General features: G+C 36.1%; 1 protein-coding gene and 1 pseudogene across 1 annotated transcript; both read right to left on the minus strand.

The window, feature by feature from the left end:
- Window positions 1-9,188: 9,188 nt before the first annotated feature.
- On the minus strand, window positions 9,189-16,114 carry LOC141706510 (subtilisin-like protease SBT5.3; annotated as a pseudogene).
- Window positions 16,115-16,721: 607 nt separating this feature from the next.
- Window positions 16,722-21,530, minus strand: LOC141706593 (subtilisin-like protease SBT5.3). Its single transcript, XM_074509356.1, has 11 exons — window positions 21,127-21,530; window positions 20,926-21,038; window positions 20,737-20,834; window positions 20,476-20,640; window positions 19,615-19,723; window positions 18,719-19,253; window positions 18,510-18,607; window positions 18,146-18,391; window positions 17,899-18,013; window positions 17,598-17,811; window positions 16,722-17,471 (listed from the first exon to the last, which is right to left on the minus strand). The coding sequence occupies exons 1-11, from the start codon at window positions 21,214-21,216 to the stop codon at window positions 16,936-16,938; spliced, it is 2,319 nt and encodes a 772-aa protein (XP_074365457.1). The 5' UTR covers window positions 21,217-21,530; the 3' UTR covers window positions 16,722-16,935.
- Window positions 21,531-22,863: the final 1,333 nt, after the last annotated feature.

Raw genomic sequence — 22,863 nt, forward strand, 5'->3', positions numbered from 1 at the left:
TTCTTCCAGAGTTCAAACCAGGAGAGCAACTCAAGAAGAATGTCTATACAGCAGCTTCCTGTCTAAGGAAGAACCAAAGAAGGTAGAAGAAGCCTTGTTAGATCCTGATTGGATTTTAGCTATGCAGGAGGAGCTAAACCAATTTGAAAGGAATAAAGTATGGAAGCTGGTACCCAAGCCTACAAGAAAGAATCCAATAGACACCAAATGGGTATTCAGAAACAAGATGGATGAAAATGGCATAATAGTAAGGAACAAAGCAAGATTGGTTGCTAAAGGCTATTGTCAGCAAGAAGGAATATATTTTGATGAAATTATTTGCTCCTGTTGCAAGACTTGAAGCCATCAGAATCTTCTTAGCCTATGCAGCCCATGCCAATTTCAAGGTCTATCAAATGGATGTCAAAAGTGCCTTTCTGAATGGAGATTTGGAGGAAGAAGTGTATGTAAGTCAACCTCCTGGCTTTGAAGATCCAAATTTCCCAGAGTATGTCTATTATCTACTGAAAGCACTTTATGGACTGAAGCAAGCACCTAGAGCCTGGTATGACACTTTATCAAAGTTCCTTTTGGAAAATCACTTCACAAGAGGTACTGTAGATAAAACTTTATTTTTCAAAAATGTGAATGGCTCTAGCATACTTGTTCAAATTTATGTAGATGATATTATTTTTGGCTCTACAGATGAGAAACTTTGTAAAAAGTTTGCCAAACTGATGCAAAACAAGTATGAAATGAGTATGATGGGAGAACTAACTTACTTTCTTGGTTTACAAGTTAAGCAAGTTAGTGATGGAATATTCATTAGTCAAACTAAATATATTTTTGATCTTTTAAAGAAGTTTGATCTAATGGATTGCACATCTGCAAAAACTCCCATGGCCACTGCAACTAAGCTTGAACTAAACAATACTGAAAAGTCTGTGGATATTTCAAGTTATAGAGGCATGGTTGGCTCACTTCTGTACTTAACAGCTAGTAGGCCAGATATAATGTTTGCTACATGTTTGTGTGCTAGATTTCAGGCTGATCCTAGAGAGTCTCATTCGATAGCTATTAAGAGAATCTTCAGATATCTCAAAGGAACATCAAACCTTGGCATTTGGTATCCTAGAGATTCTGGCTTTGATCTAACTGGTTATTCAGATGCAGGTTGCAGAATTGATAGAAAAAGCACAACAGGAACCTGTCAATTTTTAGGAGACAAGATTGTGTCCTGGTTCAGTAAAAAGCAAAATTTAGTTTCTACTTCTACAGCTGAAGCTGAATATATTGCTGCTGGCAGTTGCTGTGCACAGATTTTATGGATGAAAAATTAATTGCTAGACTATGGTTTTCAAGTTGAAAGGATTCCTATTTTCTGTGACAACACAAGTGCAATTGCCATCACTGAAAATCCAGTGCAACATTCAAGGACAAAGCATATAGACATCAATTACCATTTCATAAGGGAACATGTAATGAATGGTACTGTAGAGTTATATTTTGTTCCAAGTGAGAAGCAACTTGCAGATATTTTTACCAAGCCACTGGATGAATCCACCTTTTCTAGGTTGGTAAGTGAGTTAGGTATGCTTAATTACTCTTGAATTTATCTGAATTATTTTGCAAGTTGAAAAGTAGCCAGAAATTTAACTGATTTTTAGTCTTGGATGAAAATTTTGGCTAAGTCAAAATTTGCATCTCGACGGATGACCATTATCCATCGAGTTGAGTCATCCGTCGATATACAAATTGTAAATAAAAATTAATTACTTTTCTGGAGTACTTTAAAGCTCGACGGATATCAACTTATCCTCATCCGCCGAAGTGTCTAAATCTTAACCGTTAATTCCCTGAACATTATCCATCGAGTATACTTACAGTTTGTAAGCATTACACGACGGATAATGGGTGGAATTTTTACAGTTTATTTTAAAACGGCTATTTTAGACAATTTCTATTGGGTAATTTACTTCTCTTTATTATTTTTATCAGTTGATTTTGAGTAAAGTATAAAAGCTTATTTCATTCTAATCATTTTCTTTTATCATTCTCAAATTCAACTGTGTTACTTCATTCTCTCTCAAGCAAAAATCCTCTTTCTCTTCAAGCTTTTCTTCTCTAACAATGGCACCCGTAGTTAAGATCATGTCACAGACTGGGTTCATCTATGAGAAGAACAACTTTACTGCCTTAGTCAATAAGGGGATTCAACAATCTGAAGACTATCATAAGATGATGGACTTTGTGAACAACTGCACGTTAAGTTTTGCCATGCTGGAATCACCCACAATTTATTGTGAAGTTGTTGAGGAGATGTGGACAACAGCAATCTATAACTCTACTGACAAAACCATTACTCTAACCATCAAAGGTAATGATTTCTGTATCAATAGTGATGTCATAAAAGCATGTTTCAAGATTCCTGATGATAATGTAACTGTACCACACACTGACACTGATATTGTCAATATGCTCAATTCCATTCATTATGCACTTCCTACTGCAAAACTAAGTGAAATTAGAAGACTAGGTCTTAGGAAGGAATGAAGTTACTTGTGTGATGTATTAACTAAAGTATTTTCTGGAAAAATCAGTAATTTTGATTCTGTGAACATTTCCATGCTTAACATGCTATACATGCTAGTTACAGATAAATATTACAATTTCAGTGACCTTGTTGTGTATGAGTTAGGTTTTAAACTAGGTGACTTAGCCAAAAGAGGAAAGAATATTTACTATGCTAGATTTTTTATGCTTTTGGCTAACCATCTTTGTCAAGAGATTGAACTTGAGAACCCAAACAACAAATTAGCTTGTTGGGTTCAAGAGAGAAGAATCATTGCAGACTTGAACAGAGCCAACCATCACAAGGATGTGCCAATGTTCTATTTTCCTGTAATGTTGACACCTCAGGTAAGTGAGGTAAGTTCATCCAGACCCTCAACTATTCCAATCTATTCTATTTCTTTGACTTCAGGCATAGCTATGGCAACTGTGACAATGACCAAACAGTTGCCTACCAAAGCTGCCAAAACAACTGCAATTTCTAAATCCAAATCAAAGAAAACCCCCTCTGGTATCTCTCAAAAGGTACCAGTTCAAAAATCTACCAAAGCCAAAGAGGGGAGTGTGAAGGAGGGTAAGATAGGTGAGGGAAGGGGTGAACATCAAAGAAACCCCAAGGATAAGGTTGAAGAGTTGAGTGAATCCCAGCCTAGCCACACTGCAGTTTCCCAACAAACTGTAGTGCTTAAAAAGGACAAAAGCTCACTTCTAGATGCATCCTCCCAAAAGGATGTGGCTATTCTCAAATTCAGATTGATGTGGCTCCAATAAATGTGGAGTCACAACCAAAATCTCTCATAATAGAAGCCACAGAAACACAATACTCACCAACTAACTCACTGGAAGTGGACATCATAAACACTTCAATTCCTGATTCCCCTTCTTTAACTCTGTTGGGGAAGCCAAAATCTAGTGCAAGTGAGCATCATCTTTTAGATGATTTGTTGGCTCACTTGCCAATTCTTTCTGATTCTATTATGACATCTGTGCCTCAAATAACTTCAATCAACACAGAGTCAACAATAGTTTCTCTTCCCACCTCATTCATTTCTACTCTCTCGATGGATATTGCTCATCCGTCGAGTAGTGATTGTATCCCGACGGATAAGCTTAACAGCAGTTATCCGTCAGATATCTTTACCACTCACCCGACGGATATCACTTATCCGTCGAGTGTCTCTGCACAACTTCAAACTTCAATAATTTCAAGTGCAGAAGATTTGGTGGTAATACAATCACTCTTAGGACTGAGAGAGGAAAGTGCATTGAGTGAGAGGCTGGGTTGCTCCCAGGCAAAAGGAGAGGAAAAGAGTGAATCTCAGCAATCCATTCATTCAGGATTGGCAAAAGTGAGTGAGAGGAGTCCCACCTTAGTAGGTGAAGGTGAGGGTGTGAGGGTGGGGAGCCAGGGTGAGACCCTGATGCAACAAAAGAGAGAATATGAGAGAAAGGCAGGTACAGGAGAAATAAGGATGGAACCAGCCATTGCTAGTGAGTCAATGATTGTGGATGATGTTGAAAAGGAAAGACAATTTCAGCAACATTACAAAGCTGTAATTGATAACATTTCCTTGGATGCTGACACTTTTACTCACCCTGTTTCAGCCTATCAACTGTTGGCTGCTCAGGGCAATGTGGAGGCAGAGCAGACTTTGAATTTAGTGCACACCACAAAATATCTTCAAAGAGATAAAGCTGTTGTGAACAGAATGCCTTCTCAAGCTGGAGAGCCATCTGAAGAATTTGGAGTAAATTCTGATGATGATGACTCTGGTTCTTTGGATGGAAGTATGAACTTAGGGGGAGCTGAAGGCCCAAGTTCTGCTTTAAGTTTACCTAAATGGGCATGGGCAAAGGAATTTTCACTAGGGCAATTTGAAGTGTCTTTGGTAAAACAAATAATAGCTATTCAGCAAGCCCTTCAGGAAGCTTCAGATGCTGGTACCAAGGCTGTTCTTCAAGCTCACCTAGACTCTTTACATTTAATGAAGATCCAACACTCAAGACAGAATCTCAGTGTGGATGAATTGAAAAAGGATATAGCTGACTTAAAGACATATAACTCTGAGAAGCTGGATTCAATAATGCCATATGGTACCATGCATGATCTATTACTAAGATTAAGGAGAGAATCAGATTCTGACAAGAAGATAGCCAAGCTGGAGAACAGAGTTCAGGTTATTGAGAATTCAGTGGCTCTACTTCTTCAAAATCAACAGACTCAGACAAATCTTCTTATGCAACTGGCTAAAGCACAAGGCCTAACTCATCCACTTGATGATAACAAAAAGGGGGAGAGAGAATCAAGTAAGGGGGAGAAAGGACCAACTGAGGGGGAGAAACTTCTAGTTCAAATCAGCAAAGTAATTGTACCTTCAATTACTATCTCCAAACCACCAGTTGCAGATGGTATAGATCTTATAAATGCAGCAGCAGCAAATCTGAAAGATGCTGATAAAGGAGAGTTGACTCTGATCAACTGGAAAAAGATTGATGAGGAAATACAGAAAAAGTTTCAATTAGTCAAGGAACCAGATCAGTCAGCCATCCATCACTCTCATGTCAAGCCAGTCAATGTGAATGAGATGAGTATGAACTATCTGGAGAAAGGACAATCTTCCTACATCAAGACTACAAAGGCTGAGATAATTTTTAAACCAAGGGCAAACTATCCAAATTTATCTTTGAAGAACCCTATGGATTCTGTGTATGAGACACCCAAGCCTGATGAAAAGAAGCTTCTGTCAAGATCTATTCTCCTCTACAAAGATCCAGCTGATTCAGCCTCAAGAAAGAGAATTGCAAAGATATTCAGAAATGGGAAGGAAATTTGTGTGATAGCTGAACATCCACAATTTGCTCATGCAAAGGAAGAAGAAAAAGCCAGATTGAAGCAGGAAAAGAGGCAAGCTGCTCTAGATGCAAAGAAGTCTAAACAAAAGAAAGAACAGTTTGCTATCTTGGCCAAACTACAGGCTGTGAATTCTTCTCAACAAATTCCCTCTCAACCATCTCAAGCTACTGAATCAGAGAAGAAGATTGAAGAACAAAAGAAATCCCCAAGAAAGAAAGAACTGGCTAAAAGAACAAAAAGAAAGTTGGATGTTGTTGACAAGGAATTGGAAGATCAATTTCCAAAGGAATCCACTCAAGCTGAAACTCAAGCATCAAAGCCCTCTGTGGTATTTGAAGACATAAGGGTGGTGGACCCCTACATGAACATACATGGAGAGCCTATTGTGCCAAAGGATGAGCCAATAGAGTGGGATAAATTACCAATTCCTGACTTCAACTTGCCAATTCTTACTAAGCCAAGAAGGACAAAATCAAGGGCAGTCAAGAAAGTGAAGTTGTCACCTCTCAAATCCAAGTCAGCAGTCAAAGCTCAACCCAAGGTCAACAGGGGAGACTACTTGTACTTGTGTGACATTAAAGAATTCTCAGATCTAAACCTTTATCTGGAGGAGCTGGATGAGGTAAGGGCAATTGATGCATACAGAAACCTACCTGAAAGGTTGGTGTTCAAGTACAAAGGGGGAAGGGAGATTCAGTGGCCTCTTCACAGGATACTTCAAGAAAGCCAAGTTGTGTTGATCAAAGTCTATTCATCCTTCAAGAAAAACTTTGGGTTCAATGTAACTGCAAGAAGATTAGTATTGAAGAAGATTGAAGAGCTAAGGAGTGTTAGAGCCAAAGATGCACCACCCAAAACTCTTATCATCCCATACACAGGGAGAAGAGTGCATCTAAGGCCCTACTGGCTGATGGAATTCATGGATGACAAGGGTGTGAGAAGATTCTTCAGATTAGAAGAACAATTGAGTATCTCTAGCAATGAGACTCTCTTGGAAATGCAAGAAATGTTAGATCTCTCAGAATCTGATGAATTAGAATTCCACAGACAGCTCCAGAATCAAATTGAAGAAAACAACATAAAGTTTGGAAGAAGATCCAGACCTTCAAGAAACTAGAAAAATCTGCTCAGACTAGAGGAGCATCTTGAACTGACTGTGAGCCAAACCTTGTACATTTTTGTTTAAATTGAAGCACTTTCAATTTTATCTACTTATCTTTAAAGATATATGTTTAGGATGTTTTGTTATCATCAAGTATCTCTTAATTTATGGCTACAATTCCAGTAGACATAAATTGGGGGAGATTGTTGTGAATATGTTGTGTACTTGATGATTACCTAAACAAAACATCTAAGTAGATTTTACTTAGTGAAATAATGTAGCACTCGACAGATAAGAATTATAGTCCCGATGGATAACTCATTATAGTCCCGACGGATGATTAATTTATTATCCATCGAGTGAGTAGCTTATGTAATAATAAGTTTGTAGCACAGTGTTGTATGCACCTTTGTATAGAATCTGTAGTAGCATATAAGTCATGTTGACTTTAACTAGATATGCAGAATAGGTTGATTAACTGTACATAAGCAATGTCTTGTAATTCTGTATAAGTGAAATGAAGTCAAGTGCCAAAATAGCTACCAAGGATGCTTAACAAAGCTTCGACGGATGATCAAATGACTGTCAACGGATGTTTGACATAGCAGTCGACGAATGATCAATTAAGTCATCGACGGATGATCTGAAAGTCGACAGATGATCACATCAAGATTCAAACATCAGTTGAACAGTGAAAGCTGACACACAGCCGTTGAGTTGGATACAAATACACTGTGGAAGCCCATTAACTGGGTAATAGAGGACGAAAAACAGCAAAGATCAAGACTGTTAGATTTTATATTTGTTCAGTTCTTTTGACTTTGTAATCTTGGTAATATATAAACCAAGAGAGTAGCAAATAGAAATAGAACTGAGATAGCTAAGAAACAACAACAGAGAAATCTTTGTAAGCACTATCTTTAGCATTTCATGTGTTCTTAGCAGTTCTATTTTTGTAAGCAGCTGTGAGCATTTCTGCACACAAAGTCCTCTCGATATATTAAATATATCTCTGGTGGAATTGTTTAAATTCACCAGAAAGTTTTTAAAGACTCTTGTTTTTAATTACTTATGTTTTGATTCATTCAAGTTTACATTCCGCATTGTGCTAATCAAAACAAATATATCCATAATCGAGTTGAACATTTTTATTTCAAGAAAAAGGTTCAAGAATTCCATTAAACCCCCCTTCTGTAATTCTTGCTATATTGTTAAGGGACTAACAAGTTCTTAATGTCTTAGGGTAGGGGATAGCACGGTTCGGTTCGGCTCGGTTTTTAGATAAAATCGGAACCGAAATCGAAGATATTCGGTTTAAAAAATTGAAAACCGCAACCGCAACCGAATCATCGGTTTCGGTTTCGGCTTTAAAAGTCTTGGTTCGGTTTTAATTTTTGGGTTTCGGTTTTAAAACCGACAAAAAAAATTATTACAACTTCCATAAAAATAATTTGCTTGAATAAAAAAATCAACAACATTATATCACACATGAATTGAAATAAAAAGTGATATATTACAAAATAACATTATCCAGAAATCAAAATAAGTGCGATTAAATTCATTATACATAGTCTATTTCCTGCATTTTCTCTCCTCCCTTTCTGCCTCTGTCCTTTGCATTCAGTAGGAAGCATGACCTACTCGGAAATATAGCACTTGGATTCAAAAGATTAAATTGGACAATATACACATAACACAAACTTAAATTAGTAGATAAGTTTTTATAAATTTTAAATAAAAATGATACTTATGTCCTGGTTAATCCTAAAATAAATATTTATATTTTACGACACAGAAATATTAATTATTTTAAAAAAAAATACTAAGAAATTTATAATTTAATGAATTTAAATACTATGAAAATTAGGCAATCGCCAAGTTATCGTATCAAAGAAATAATAGAAGAAATCGAGGAACAACATCAAGTTAGTTGTTGATCACATTATTGAAAGTACATTTTGTTGAGAATTTATAATGAGTATACGGAGTATTAAATTTATATTATTATTTATATTTATTATTATTATTATATATAAAATCATTATTTTGACTATACTATATTATTGAATTTGAAGTATAAAAAATTCACATAATAATTAATATCAAAACAAAAAGTGCGCATTGACTATGATTGTTAACTTCGTTGTACTTGAACTAACTGCAATTCACAATAGAAGGACGAATTATCTGAAATAATATACCAAAATAATTTACAAATTACAAATCTAACTAATATTTTGTAAGAAAAATGATTTGTAAAAAGTTTAAACTTCATAATTTCAAGTCTTACTTTAGAAATTTCTATAAACTTGATCTCTAAGAGACAAGTAAACCTTCGTGCTATTGTTACTGTTAAGGTTTTTACACTCAGCTCCTTTAATGATCCTTCTAACTGATTTTGTGGGCTTGAGTATTTCGTTTTCTTTTATTTGCAGAAAGCAAGTATAGACTTCTGATCAACAGGAGTATTGGGATTCTTTGATAAAGTAACTGATCAAACTATTTAATTTACAATCCAAATGTCATTTCACCATCTACACAATCTGCAAACACATGCAACCAAATTACAACTACGTTACATGGGTTGATGACCCAATCTGAAATTCTGAACCATATACGTTCATTCTATAACTGTATTCTCCTTTGACAAAATAAAATCAGAGCTACTTTTTGAATCCATCCCGAAGGCAAACTCCCTTGAAGTTGAATCATTGAGATTTTCCAAGCAGTAAGGAGACGTCGTTTATTGATCAGGCTCTCAATAATTCCAAGATGTGCACCAGACAACCATGTATCTGTTGGATATTCAAAGTATCCAACAAACCGCAAACCGTTGTTAATAATCTATACGAATACTTGTAATTAGAGCACTCAAATTATGAAAATTTAAGAGACATAATTGCAATCATTTGTTAACATACATCAGTTTTAAAATTAATGATAATATTGATACACATACTTACATCATTTCACAGGAGTCAATGCAATTGGGATGTCGGTGGGCTGAAAAACATCCCAGGTCACAATCTATTGTTAGTATCGCAAAAAGGGAGACCTTTATGAAAGTAGATAAATCTAACTGAACTTGTTACTTGTTAGCGCCTGTGCCTTTCTATTAGCTAAGCCTACATCAGATGAACATGAAACAATGTAATTTTTGTTCTCAATCAATTCAAAATGATGCGTAGAGTTCTCTTTGATATTGTATCAAGAATATATGCAGAAATAAATGAGAAAAAACAAAAATCCAGTCAGTGATGATTATGCATAAAAGAGGTATCAACAAAGTGTTCTCCGAACAAAGTTATTCAATGTGCCAAACACTCTGTAATATGGCTAAAAACCTAACAATTCACTTCTCGGTTCGTAATTCGCAGGTGGTGCGGATGAATCAAATGTTCCTAAAATAAAATGTGTGAAAAATACACTAATATATGTGACAAATTCGGTGACAATCCAAAACAATGAAACAGAGCAAAAAAAAGATTGTGTAAATAGCATACCTAAATATGATGAGCATGAAACATTGTGACATTTGTTCTCCTTATCAAATGAAGGGAGTCTAAAGTTGTCCATAAGCATGTTTAAAGATGGTGAATCTTCTTCGGTCAATACGAAACTCTGAGTTGATATACTTGCTCTCTCTTTTAATTTACAAAAATCATTATTATAAACATAACAAACTACGAAACTGCATCATGATTATACAATAGGTTCTTGGACTAACCATTTTCCGCGGAAGAAGGAGAAAATGGTCAAAGAAGAAGTCACTTCCGACCTTACATAATCTTAATACAGGTCGACCCACGTAATAGTCACGTGCTTTCATCAAACATGGACAATGCATAATCAAAATTATGAAAGAAATCATTATAAAAATCAACTTAGAATCAAATTTGTTTTAATGGAGAAATCAAGCGATACTAAATCGCTGTTATAAATCCTAGATCACTGAAAACATGAAAACACACAGTCAAACGAGATTGCGACATATGTGAATTAAACCGAAATCCAAATTTTTTTATGGCGAATTAAACAACTTGGGGGCTCCTAACTTGGCTCTTGTATGCTGTGATCTCTAACATCTTTTGCTTGTGTCCGGCTAATATCATTTGCTATTATAATAATAGAATAAACAAATGCATCATGTCCAACTTACCATCTTATACAAGAAAAGTCACTAAATTTAGAAGATTCTAGCAATCACCTCAAGCAGAACAAAGAATAGAGGCAATAAAAAGGCTTGCAAAAGATTATGTAAAAGATCATGTGCTCATTTCTGCAAAGGATATAAACTTACATAAAGGTACTGGTACATTACATTAATCTCCAGGATCACAAAACCTACAAATCATAAAATACGGAAACACAAAAAAAATCCGCAGCAAGTATGCAAAATAAAATATGTACACTAAATTCTAATCAGCAAAGTAAAATCAATATAAAAACTCTCTCATAATTTAAATATTCACATTGTTGCACAAAACAAATAAACTAAAATCTTATATGAGAAACTCATGAAGACCATAAAATACATTTAATATCTGCAACATTTTATCAATTGCACAGTATATTTAATTCAAGTATAAAATTATGTTATTGAAAATGAGCAAAGTGGCACTTTTTGAAAACACAGCATAAGTAATTATAGACCAAGTCTGAAACTGAAATACCAACTTGCAAAAAGAAAACTTACAGAAAAATGAACTTTCCAACTTACATACAATATTAAAAACTTGCAGCATGCTCCTTAAATTAAGTATAAATTTTTCGGTTCATAAGATATGCAAGTATGACAAAAATCATAGTAAAGTATACTTTTCCATCCATATTCTGATCATTTTCCTAATTACAAAAATATTCTAAAAATCATAGCAGCAATAATTAAATGTCACGGGGATATGATGAGTGCACAACCTTGTTTTGTTTCCCCATTAGCCAAAGTAGAATTGTCGTAGTGAAAAATTGTGGATTTGCTTCAGAGTCTAAAATATTGCAGCTCTGATTTTCCTTTCGCAACCAAATTCACTGCCTACATTCTCCCACTGTGCACTGCTAATTTCAGAAGCTGCCCTACTGCTATTAATCCTACGATTATTGGCTTTTATTTCATCAGTAGCAACTAGCAACCACATTCTGTTTCTTTGAAAACCGGAATGATGAAACCAGGCCTGAAGACTCCTCTCTACTTAAGTCATGATTTTTTTTCTTACCACTCAGTCAGATATTTGACACCGAAAAAGTGTCATTCTTGACTTTTCCAATCCCATTATTAACATCGCTAATAATTACTTTTCCAGTTAATTACTAGGATAAGTAAGTTACTTACTTATCTTACTTATCCTAGATAAGTAACTCCTGTTAATTACTTTTCCAGTTTTATAAGTAAGTTAACAATCCTAGATAAAGGATATAAACTCCGATGTATTGAATTAACTAGGATGGGCTTACCGGTGGTCATCATTGCAGATTTGATTGCAGCAGGACTCCAAGTTGGATAAAGGGTTTTTAGCAGGCCAGCGAGGCCAGCATGACATGGAAGTGCCTGGTAGTAAGTTAAAAAATAGGCTCTTGTCAAGTTGCTGATTTGATGGTCCGTAAGCAGCCATTATGCTCACTTCTGGAGCAGTGATGTCAGGCTGAACACATTAAGATTATTTAATCAGATTAAGTCTTAATAATCAGAATCATTAGCATAATTCAAACAAACGGTGATGATAACAAAACCTTGAGGATCTCTGGAGTAACAAGGTTTGGTCCATTTGATGAAAAAGCAGCCATGAAAGGAGCTGGCTTCGTATCTAATTGAGTTGTTGCACGGGTTATGTAAGCCACATGAGACCTGTCAACATTGGGTAACAATGAGAATTTACGGATATATCAATGTATATATAATTTATCCAGACCTGTACCCATCATACATAACAAATCAAATTGACTGATTATTAGCCTTGAAAACAACAGCTTTAACGTCTTTTGATTGTATAATGGGATAGAAATCCTTGCTTGGTAATGCTTTTATCGAAAGGCTCTCTCCCTTATTAAATTTCAAAAAAAGATGTTAGATCAGCTTCCGTTAAACTATACTCCCTCCGTCCCGGCCAATTCTTTACGTGTGGTTTGGGCACGGAGGTCAAGAAATATGTATAAAAAGTAGTGAAAAAAAGAAAGAAAAGTGGATGAAGTGATGGGACCTATTGATTTTTAATGTATAAAAGAGAGATAATGGAATAAAAGTAGTGTGAAAAAGGAGGAAAAGTGAGAAAGTGGTGGGACCCATTGATTATTTTTGATAAGTTTTGAAATGTAAAGAATTGGATGGAAATAGAAAATGTAAAGAAATGGTTAGTATAGAGGGAGTACATTGATCACAAGTGATACAACAAACTGAAGTTTAATACTTCTAGTCTCACCACTTGCTCATGAGTGGATAAGAAGAGTTATCCATTCCCTGTGTTGCTGTCAGTTGTTAATACAAGTGCCAGAATAGTATGCAAGCATAATATTTCGATTGATTCAACGCAGTCTTTTGCACATTACAATGAGTCAGCGCAAAGATAATCATTTGTATATTTATATAAAAAAAATCCCTGTTCACTTGGTTTCACATTTTTTCATCCTGATATTGCCTTCACTGAGATTACAATAACATGTTACAAATCTGTTTAGTGTTTATCAATAGCACACCAGCCATAACATAAGAAATTGATGGCAAGAAATAGGACAACTAACCTTGAACTGGATCTTGTTGCCAAGAGTAACATAATTGGGGAACTGGCGATCCATGATGCTGGCTCCCACCCTAAACTGCCATGGTGCTACATTTGCAACAGTACTAGCATTTGGTCCAGAATTTCCAGCTGCACAGACTACAAAGATTCCATGCTTAACAGCATGAAAAGAACCAATAGCAACACTGTCATTAAAAAATCCAACATCATCATTTCCAAGTGAAACAGACAGCACGTCTACACCATCGTCAATAGAAACATCAAATGCAGCTAATATATCTGCATCAAAGCAGTCAATACCACCATGAGGGGGCCAATTAACTTCGTAAGGAGCCACTCTTAATTTTGGTTATCCACCTTTTGCTGTCCCATTGCCGAAATCAAAAACACTTGCCCTAGGCACAAAACTACCACCGGCTGTTGATAAGGTGCGTGATCCTTGTCCTCCAGCATCACGCAGTGTCTTAGGCCGGATCAAGAGATCCAACTGCAGCAACATACCCTTTGTTAAAATATCTTGCTCCAACCAGCTTCCTTCATGATAGGAAATATAAGTCAGTATCCTGTCAAATTCTGAGCTAATTAAACATAATGCGAATTATAACTACAAGATTCCACGTGTTTAGTGAAAGGTAAAGGGTACTATACTCGATTTATGGCACCTAGCACCAATAAAGATCGGAGGTAAGAAATAATGAAATATTCTTAGGACTAAGAGACCACTAGATTAAGAGGAAATTTGAATAGAAATGATTGAACTTATTAATTAGTAACTGCTGACTACTGAATTATAAAGAATAAACTAGCCATTCGAAGAGAGAAAATAGAAATAATAAGATGGTACAGTCCTTCATGTCTATAGTAAAGAGGTTCTTGTGAAGGCCAAAAAAATTAAAGATTGGATAATGTTAATATACCTGTTGCAGTGAAAGCCAGAATCGACATCATTTTGGCAAATACCTTTCCTCTTTGATGGAACTGGTCCTAGTCCTTCATCACTAAAGCTCATTGATTCCGGCCAAACACCTGGACCATTTCCATTACGCAGATGGTGAACCTGAGTTAGCTGACAATAAACTTGATAACTGATATTTGTATCGTTGTTATTCATCAACTAAATTGTCGTGAAATTTGAAAGTGAATTTCTTGCTAACTATACATTGGCTTCTGGTGTACTAGTAAAAAACAGAACAGCTTGTCAATGTCTGCAAGTAACTTTCGAGTAATTTATATCAGAGTTTAGGCAAACTGTGTGGGGTATGAAGCTCCGCTGCCTGACTAAGTACACTCTGCTTCCTAACAATTAGAAAACTGAGCATATTTAGGGGCAACTTGTAATTTCAGTCAACTAAAACTGTAAACACTCTACATATCAACTTCAGTCCCTCAATCCCAGTCGGATAATATTCATGGGTCTGTCAAACTACAACTTGGCTCAAGAATATCGATATTTCTCGAGATAAAAGTACACTGATTGACGGCTATGTAAAAAGGGCAAGAAAACTATAGATTAATATACTATATTGAGATGATTATAAGATTGTTTTGAACTTTGTGTCGGATTTAAAACATTTTACCAGACACAACTATTAGTTTATAACACTCTACATTATAATTTCAGTCCCAGAATCCCAGTCAAACAATACTAATGGATCTGTCAAGTAAGTTTATCTTTAAGGAAAAGGACACAACTAGCAATTCAAACAACTGGACAAGTGTACTTGCCCTTCTCGAAAAAAGATCTACATTAGTAATGTAGTATAAGCATCCTATAGAGTAATAGTATATTTGGACTTCTGTGTCAGACTGAAACTATTTTCCAAACAAGACCATTAGTATAATATCCTCAAGCCAGTGATCCAACTTTCAAAAATTAGAAGACAACCGTTCAATATTGACTAGAAGTGCGCTTGACTAAATTTTTTTAGGTAGCTAAAATTTACTTCTGCTGACAAATTTTGCAGCAAGTTAGAGCAATTTTAGCTAAACGGCTCCTAGCTAATTCATCTAGTCTACAAACAAACTGAAATTCAAGATATTGAACTGGGGAAGGCACTAAGAAAATGATGCAACTTTGTATGAACTTTAAATATCACTAACAATAAGAATAGAGGAAAACTAACCAGTATCTAGGTTCCCAATGCTAGCATCTTCACCAAATCTGGCCTTTTCCCACATCAAGCCGGGGAGGATTACATCATCATCCTCGAGCCCCATGAATTCCCATGACCTGGTTGTATGCAATTTTCTTCCCTTGTTCAGAAAAACCGAGACTGCATGGGGATGCCCTGCATCAAGTGACATTATTTGCACCATTACTCAAAGAAATATGTGTTAAAAAAAACAAAACTATGTTCAAATGAAAAAAAAAACACAAGCATTTTGGTTTCCAACTTGCTATCCGAGCTGCTGCTTCATCATCAAGTGTTGCAGCAAAACCATTAATGTGTCTTGTATACGAGTAAAAGATTGCATCTTTGGCCTCCTCAGTCCTACATTTTCCAGCAAGTTCAAGCATATAAAGATTGCTTATCATTGTTAATATCAAAGAACTATGTAATAATTTTCAACTAGATTTGTTACTTTGCCAAGAATGACTGAAGAAACATATAATGAGACTCGGTCACTCGATCAAGATCAGCAGATGAGACACTTTGTCCATGAGAATGAGCTCCCATGTACACCACATAAGAGCGCTGACAAAGAAATTTCAAAAACTAATAATCAGAAAGTAATTCAAATACAGAAACAAAACCATAACATTAGAATGCTAATAAGGATGCTTACCTTTTCTGTGGCAAAGGTGGTGGTATGCAATAGTGATAAAAGAACAAGTGACAAGAAGATACAAAGGGAAGTAACAGTAGTTGCTCCCATTTCTCCTCCTTATGGTAGCAAGATAATGACACTTTTTAGGCCTAAATCTTGCTTCCTTCTTAGAAATATATAGTACTGTACAACATGGGGAAGAATCTAGTAATCGATCTCTCGGTATATTTTCCAATATTAATATTTTATCGAAACAAATTTCAAGTACACACTTGACTATCGCGTCAATACCATTATCGTCTTAAAGATCATTTAAGAAACATTGTTAAATAAAGTTTATCTCTCAGTTTCAACTTTGGAGGGAATGACAAGGCTATGTGGCCATGACCAGGAGAATCCTTTACCATTAACCACAGTTGACAGTTAAAAATTGTTAGGCTGGTCTAATCTGAATCTGAATTCTGTCAAGCTGAATGAATAAAAACTTGCCTATTGAACATTTATTAGCTGAGTGCATTTTTTAAAATGGTATTGTTGATTATATCTTTTGTAATTTAGATATGATGCTCTATTAATGAAAACATAATACATTGTTTTAAGTTGCTAAGTTTTTCAATTTTCTTTAAAATGGTATTATTGATTTTTAATTTAAATTCTTAATATCAAAATTTCTAGAGATGAAACTAAAAAAAGCTCTGCAAATAACACATTTAAGAAATGTAAATCAAGAAATCTATATAAAGTCAGTCAGTACATAGCTCTCTTAACAGACTAAAGAGAGAAAGTTTTGTTTGCATTTGCATTTGCAATCATCATCAAAAATCAGTACTCACACTGTGTGTAAGCTACAGAAAAATAAACAGGACTAAATTCAAGTGCTCTGACAAAAGAAGAATAAATAAACAATAGATCCTGATAGCTTAAAATTTTTAAATTGCCTTAACCACAATGGGACTCCTCACATAGTGCTTACCATCAGACCATATCAACTTCCCAAACACATACTCTTTTGCTGCACTTCTTTGTTTCAGCTTCAATGTAACTTTAAAGCTCTTCTCTTCACCAATCTTATTAAACTTCATGCTATCTGGCTCTACTGAAACTGTTATTCCAGGTGGCCTAACTATGCGTGCCTTGTACGTGCCTGGTGAACCTACATTCTTAACCGTTCGAGTCACTGTTATTGAGCCTTTAAGGTTAGGGACGGTGATGGAAGGATAATTGAAATCTGTGAGAATGACTTTTTCTGGACAACTATAAGGCTCTTCTGAGAAGAGTGTGATTTGACTTTGGTTGTAATTAAGGGAACATAGAAATGTGAGGTAATCATCGACAGTTAAGTCATAAACCAGTCCAGGATCCATAGCACGGTTTGGTTGCACATGTCCTGCTCCATATGAGAAAGGTGATGCCTTCAAGTGGGATGCATTGGTCATTGCGCGTAATTTGTTATCTTGTGTTCTTGCTGAATAGTAAAGAATTCATTAGTTCTTAAATTTTAGAAAAATTGTTATGTTTAAGCATTTAGTAAAACAATCCTAGGTAACAAAATATGACCTATAATGTATTGCAACAACTAGGAGATGCTTACCAGTGGTCATCATTGCAGATTTGATTGCAGAAGGACTCCATTTTGGATGAAGAGTTTTTAGCAGACCAGCAATGCCAGACACGTGAGGACATGACATGGAAGTGCCTGATACTGCATTAAAAAGAACTCGACGTTTGTCAAATTTCTGGTTTGTTGGTCCTTGTTCTCTTGTGTAAGCAGCTATTATGCTCACTCCAGGGGCAGTGATATCAGGCTGAACAAATTAATAAAAGATCATTACCACATTTAGTTATGTTAACCAGAACTTGTAAAATGTAAAAATTAGGGATGCTTGCAAAACCTTGAGGATCTCTGGAGTAACAAGGTTCGGTCCTGTTGATGAAAAAGCAGCCATGAAGGGAGCTGGTTTTGTGCCTAATTGAGTTGTTGGACGGGTTAAGTAAGCCACCGGAGACCTGTCAAATGTTGGATGAAGTTCAAAGAGGGATAGGACTAAATGACTAGATAATATAGCTATGCACTTGCCCAAAAGTTTTAAAAACACAATTTACTAAAAGCCTTGATATTTCTCCAGCTAATTGTCATACTTAGTTGATTTGATGTATTGATAGACGGCAAGGCCATCTGAGTACGTGATATGTGAGGCAGGGAGCACATGAGGGTCAGCGATTATTTCATTTCCAGAAAGGTCATTATTAGCAAGAATCATTGCCACAGCACCTGCTGAAAGAGCTTGTTGGCCTTTGTCAACCCTCGCAGTATCACCTCGAAGGCACACCAATATCTTTCCTTTCACCTTCTCAGAATCCAAAGATTCAGCTTTACAGAGTTCACTGCACGAATAAAAGGATCGCCAATAAGGCACTGTTATGTTCGCTTTACTTCAGTATTGAATATCATATATGCATTAAGCATTATTAGAACCAGACTACCAATAGCTTCTGTCCTTACGCGTCTTCTTCATATGCATCAGCAGCTTTGGCATCTTTCGATCTAATAATGGGATAGAACTTCTTGGTTGGCAATCCTTCTACTGAAAGACTTTCTCCCTAATAGAAAACGTATAACTAGATCAGCTTCTGTTCAAGGTGACATCTACAATGAGTCTAAGACATGAAAATTGAGTTCTGAAAAATATGACTAGGTTGAGGACAACTAACCTTGAACTGTATCTTGTTGCCAAGAGTAACATAACTAGGAAACTGGCGATCCATGGTGCTGGCTCCAACTGTAAATTGCCAAGGTGATACATTTGCAACAGTACCTGCTTTTGGTCCAGAATTTCCGGCTGAACAGACCACAAATATTCCATGCTTAACAGCATGAAAGGAACCAATGGCCACACTGTCATTAAAAAACCCAACAGCATCACCTCCAAGTGAAACAGACAGCACGTCTACACCATCATCAATGGCAACATCGAATGCAGCCAATATATCTGCATCAAAACACTCATTACCGCCCTCTGGGGGCCAGCAAACCTTGTAAGCAGCCACTCGTGCTTTTGGTGATCCACCTTTTGCTGTCCCATTGCCGTATCCAAAAACATTTGCCCCAGGCACAAAACTACCACCAGCTGTTGATAAGGTGTGTGATCCGTGCCCTTCATTATCACGTGGTGAGTCATAGGACGGATCCAGAGATCCAACTACAGCAGCATACCCCTTGTTAAAATATCTTGCTCCAACCAGCTTCCTTCATTATAGGAAAACATGAATTAGTGCCCAATCAACTTTCAAGCAAGTTCAACAAAATAAAATTGCAAGAAGTGTAACATATTGGCAAGTATAAGATTCTAGGTGTTGGATAAAAACCAGAAGGTAATACATAAGATTGTAATTACTAGTTGAAACAGAAAATGTCTACTTATTAAAGGAAAGTTACAAGGAATTAGAACCCTTTCATTAATAGAATTAGCAAAATGTATAATGCAACTGTTAGGCCTCTCTTATTAATAGAATTAGCAATACATTGTGTGGTGAACTCTTCCCTGTCAATAGCGCAAAGGTCTACGTAGAGGGCCACAACTGAAAAGCATTGGAAAAAGTGATTATACCTGTTGCAGTGAAAGCCAGGATCCACATCATTTTGACAGATACCTTTCCACTTTGATGGAACTGGTCCCAGTCCTTCATCACTAAAGCTCCCGGATTCCGGCCAAACACCTGGACCATTCCCAATACACAAAAGGTAAGGCTAAAGATAGTTGATAATTGACACCTTCAGCAGAACCAGATTTGTATGGCCTGGAATATGACCTTAAATTCCTTATTACTTCATACTTTATCTTCTGCAAATGTACTTTACTAACTTATAAGTAATTTCAGATAATTCATTAACAAAGAAGCACAGACACGCGCACATATGATGCTGCATTTGAGCTAAGCAAACATATTAGCATCTCAACGGGGGATTGCATTGCACGTGTCTGTAGTTTTCTTTCCATGAATTGAAAGATCGATTAGTAATGACCCTACTAATGTTCTTGTAAACACTACACATTAGAAGTTCAGTCCCACAATCCCAATCGACCAATACTTCTGTATCTGTGCAGTAATATAATTTTTTAAGGCAAGGATACACTAGAGATTCAGACAACTACATTGGTTATGTAGAATAAGCCAGGCATCTTAAAGAGTAATAGTATAAAACCGAGATTTAGATTACAAGATTGTTAATTTTAAACTTCTGTGTCAGATAAATATATTAGACAAGACAAAACTATTAGTATATAATCTCTCGAGTCAATGATCTAAATTTAAAATATTGGAATCTCTCAAAACAACTATAACAATGAGTCTCTTTGAATGTACTTCTGGCAACAAAAACAAATTTAACAAAACGGCTGATCATTCATCGTTTGGGTAAGAACATGTTGTAGGTTTATATCAACTTGAATTATTTCAGGAAAACTAACCAGTGTCTAGATTGCCGATAATTGCATCTTCTCCAAATCTGGCCTTAGCCCAGATGGAGCTGGGACGGACTACGCCACCATCCTCGAGCCCCATGAATCCCCATGACCTGGTTGTATGCAACTTTCTCCCCCTGTTTGGAAAAATTGAGACTACATTGGGATGCCCTGCATTAAGTGACATTAATTGCACCATTAGTTAAACAAATGTACTATTTTTCAATGATGTGAAAACAAATCACAAGCATTAGATTTTCAACTTACTAGCTATCTTGGCTGCTTCTTCATCATCAAGCCTTGCAGCAAAACCATTAATGTGTCTCGTATACGAGTAAAATATGGCGTCTTTGGCCTCCTCAGTCCTACATTATTAGCAAATTCAACTGATCAAGCATAACAAGGTTGCATATCATTACAGAAGGACTAACTACAGAATCTTACTAGATTCATTACCTTGCCAAAAATGACTGAAGAAACTTATAATGTGTCTCGGTCACACGATCTAAATCAGCAGACGAGACGCTCTTTCCATGAGAATGCGCTCCCATGTACACCACATAAGAATGCTACCAAAGAAATATCGAAAACTATTAGAAGGTATTATCCGAAAAACGAAGTATAATCATAATATTTGTTGCTAATAAGGATGCTTACCTTTTCTCTGGCAAAGGTAGGATAATGCAGTAGTGATAAAAGAATAAGTGATAGAAAGACACAAAGGGGAGTGGCAGTTGCTGCTCCCATTTCTCCTCCTTTTAGTCTACTTTCTAAGCTCAAATCTTGTTTTCTCTTGAATGATACTATATAACATGGGGTATATTGGTATATATAGTAGAAAGATATGTAACTTTTACTATTCTATTCTATTGCTTTAAGTATGCTAAATCTGCAATGCAGAAGTAATGCAGGCAATAGTCCTTTCCCTAATTTTGAACAGGGCTAACACAACATCCCACCGCTATAACCCGCGTAAGCCTTAATGTCCCGGTCTCAACCAGCTAAGCTATCCGAGATGGGTTACGTACAGAGAGAGCTGAGAAGATGTGAAGAATCATAAAAAGGAAAAAAAATGGTCCAATAAATGAGTGGAGAAATGAGGCACCATGAAATCAAAGTCAATCTCTCGGTCTAGGATGAGATAACATTGTCACATGCATGGGTATCCTTTTGCCATCAATCTCCACTTAGCTACACATCAATCTTTTTTTCTTTCAGTTTCTCCATCAATATTTACATGCCTTGACTAAAGACGAACAATGCCTTGACTAAAGACGAACAAGACTGATCCCGAAATTTTCCTGTTAACGGAATTTGACTAGGGACATGAAGCCTAAACAATTACTTTAAAACCTCGAGCTGAGTTAACCAGGATTGACCTACAATATAGTACTTAATTGTACAATTTTAGTGTGCACACATATACTCTTTTCCCGTTAAAATGCGCCTGACAGATTCGCAACTCACAGGCCACAGCCAATGTGGACCGTAGGAGGATCTTCCTTACAATTACAAGTTACAGGCTACAGCAACTTGTGTTTGTGCACTACTAGGTGGATATTACCAACATTATAAAATTTGGATTTCGGTTTTACTCGATAATGTTACGTTTTCACGATCTAAGTAATCGATCCATATTTGAGGCACTCGTTTTCAACATCCGTGAACTTTGAGATCGAGTACTCGATTAAATGTTCAAATATGAGTCGGTTGTTTTCGACTGTCGTCTGCATATACCGATTTTTAGAACACTCGCATCTTCTACTCAAATGAGAATTTCTTAAAATGAGAACCGATGATTTTCATTGTTAAAATTGTTGGTGATTTCACTAAATTTAAAAAATTTGTTTTGCAAAAAATCACAAATTTACTAAATTTGAAATTTCATATTTTCAAAAAAGTCACCAGTTTCAACTAGAGATACACAAAAGGCCCACAAGACCAGGTTTTGACTGTGCCTTAAAAAGTTCGGGGCTTTGATCAGGCCGGATTTTTTGGGCTTTGATTTTGACCGGGCCGGACCAGGCTTTCCGAAAATATCAGAGCCCGTTTGGGCCCTCGACGCGGGTTTCATCGAGCTTTGCCTAAAAATATAGGATCCGTAAAGACCCTAAGAAAGCCCAGATTTTTTCTACATTTCTAGTTTCAACTGCAATAATCACTAGTTCGCGAAGCGTGACCCGAGAAAAAAAATAGTCAACTATCTTCAAAGATTTATAGATAATTAAAAAAGAGATTTTAAAAAAAAATCTGAGAGCTTAATTGGACACTAGGGTACCTAGGGCTCTCCTAGATTATGTCACAACGGATACTTAAAATTCAAAAAAATGTAAACAAATTTATATAAATTGTCAGCACATGCAAATCCGCAAATGTATGATGTAAATAAATTTA

The sequence above is a fragment of the Apium graveolens genome, chromosome 2 (genome assembly GCF_009905375.1).
Source record: "Apium graveolens cultivar Ventura chromosome 2, ASM990537v1, whole genome shotgun sequence".
Classification (NCBI taxonomy): domain Eukaryota; kingdom Viridiplantae; phylum Streptophyta; class Magnoliopsida; order Apiales; family Apiaceae; genus Apium; species Apium graveolens.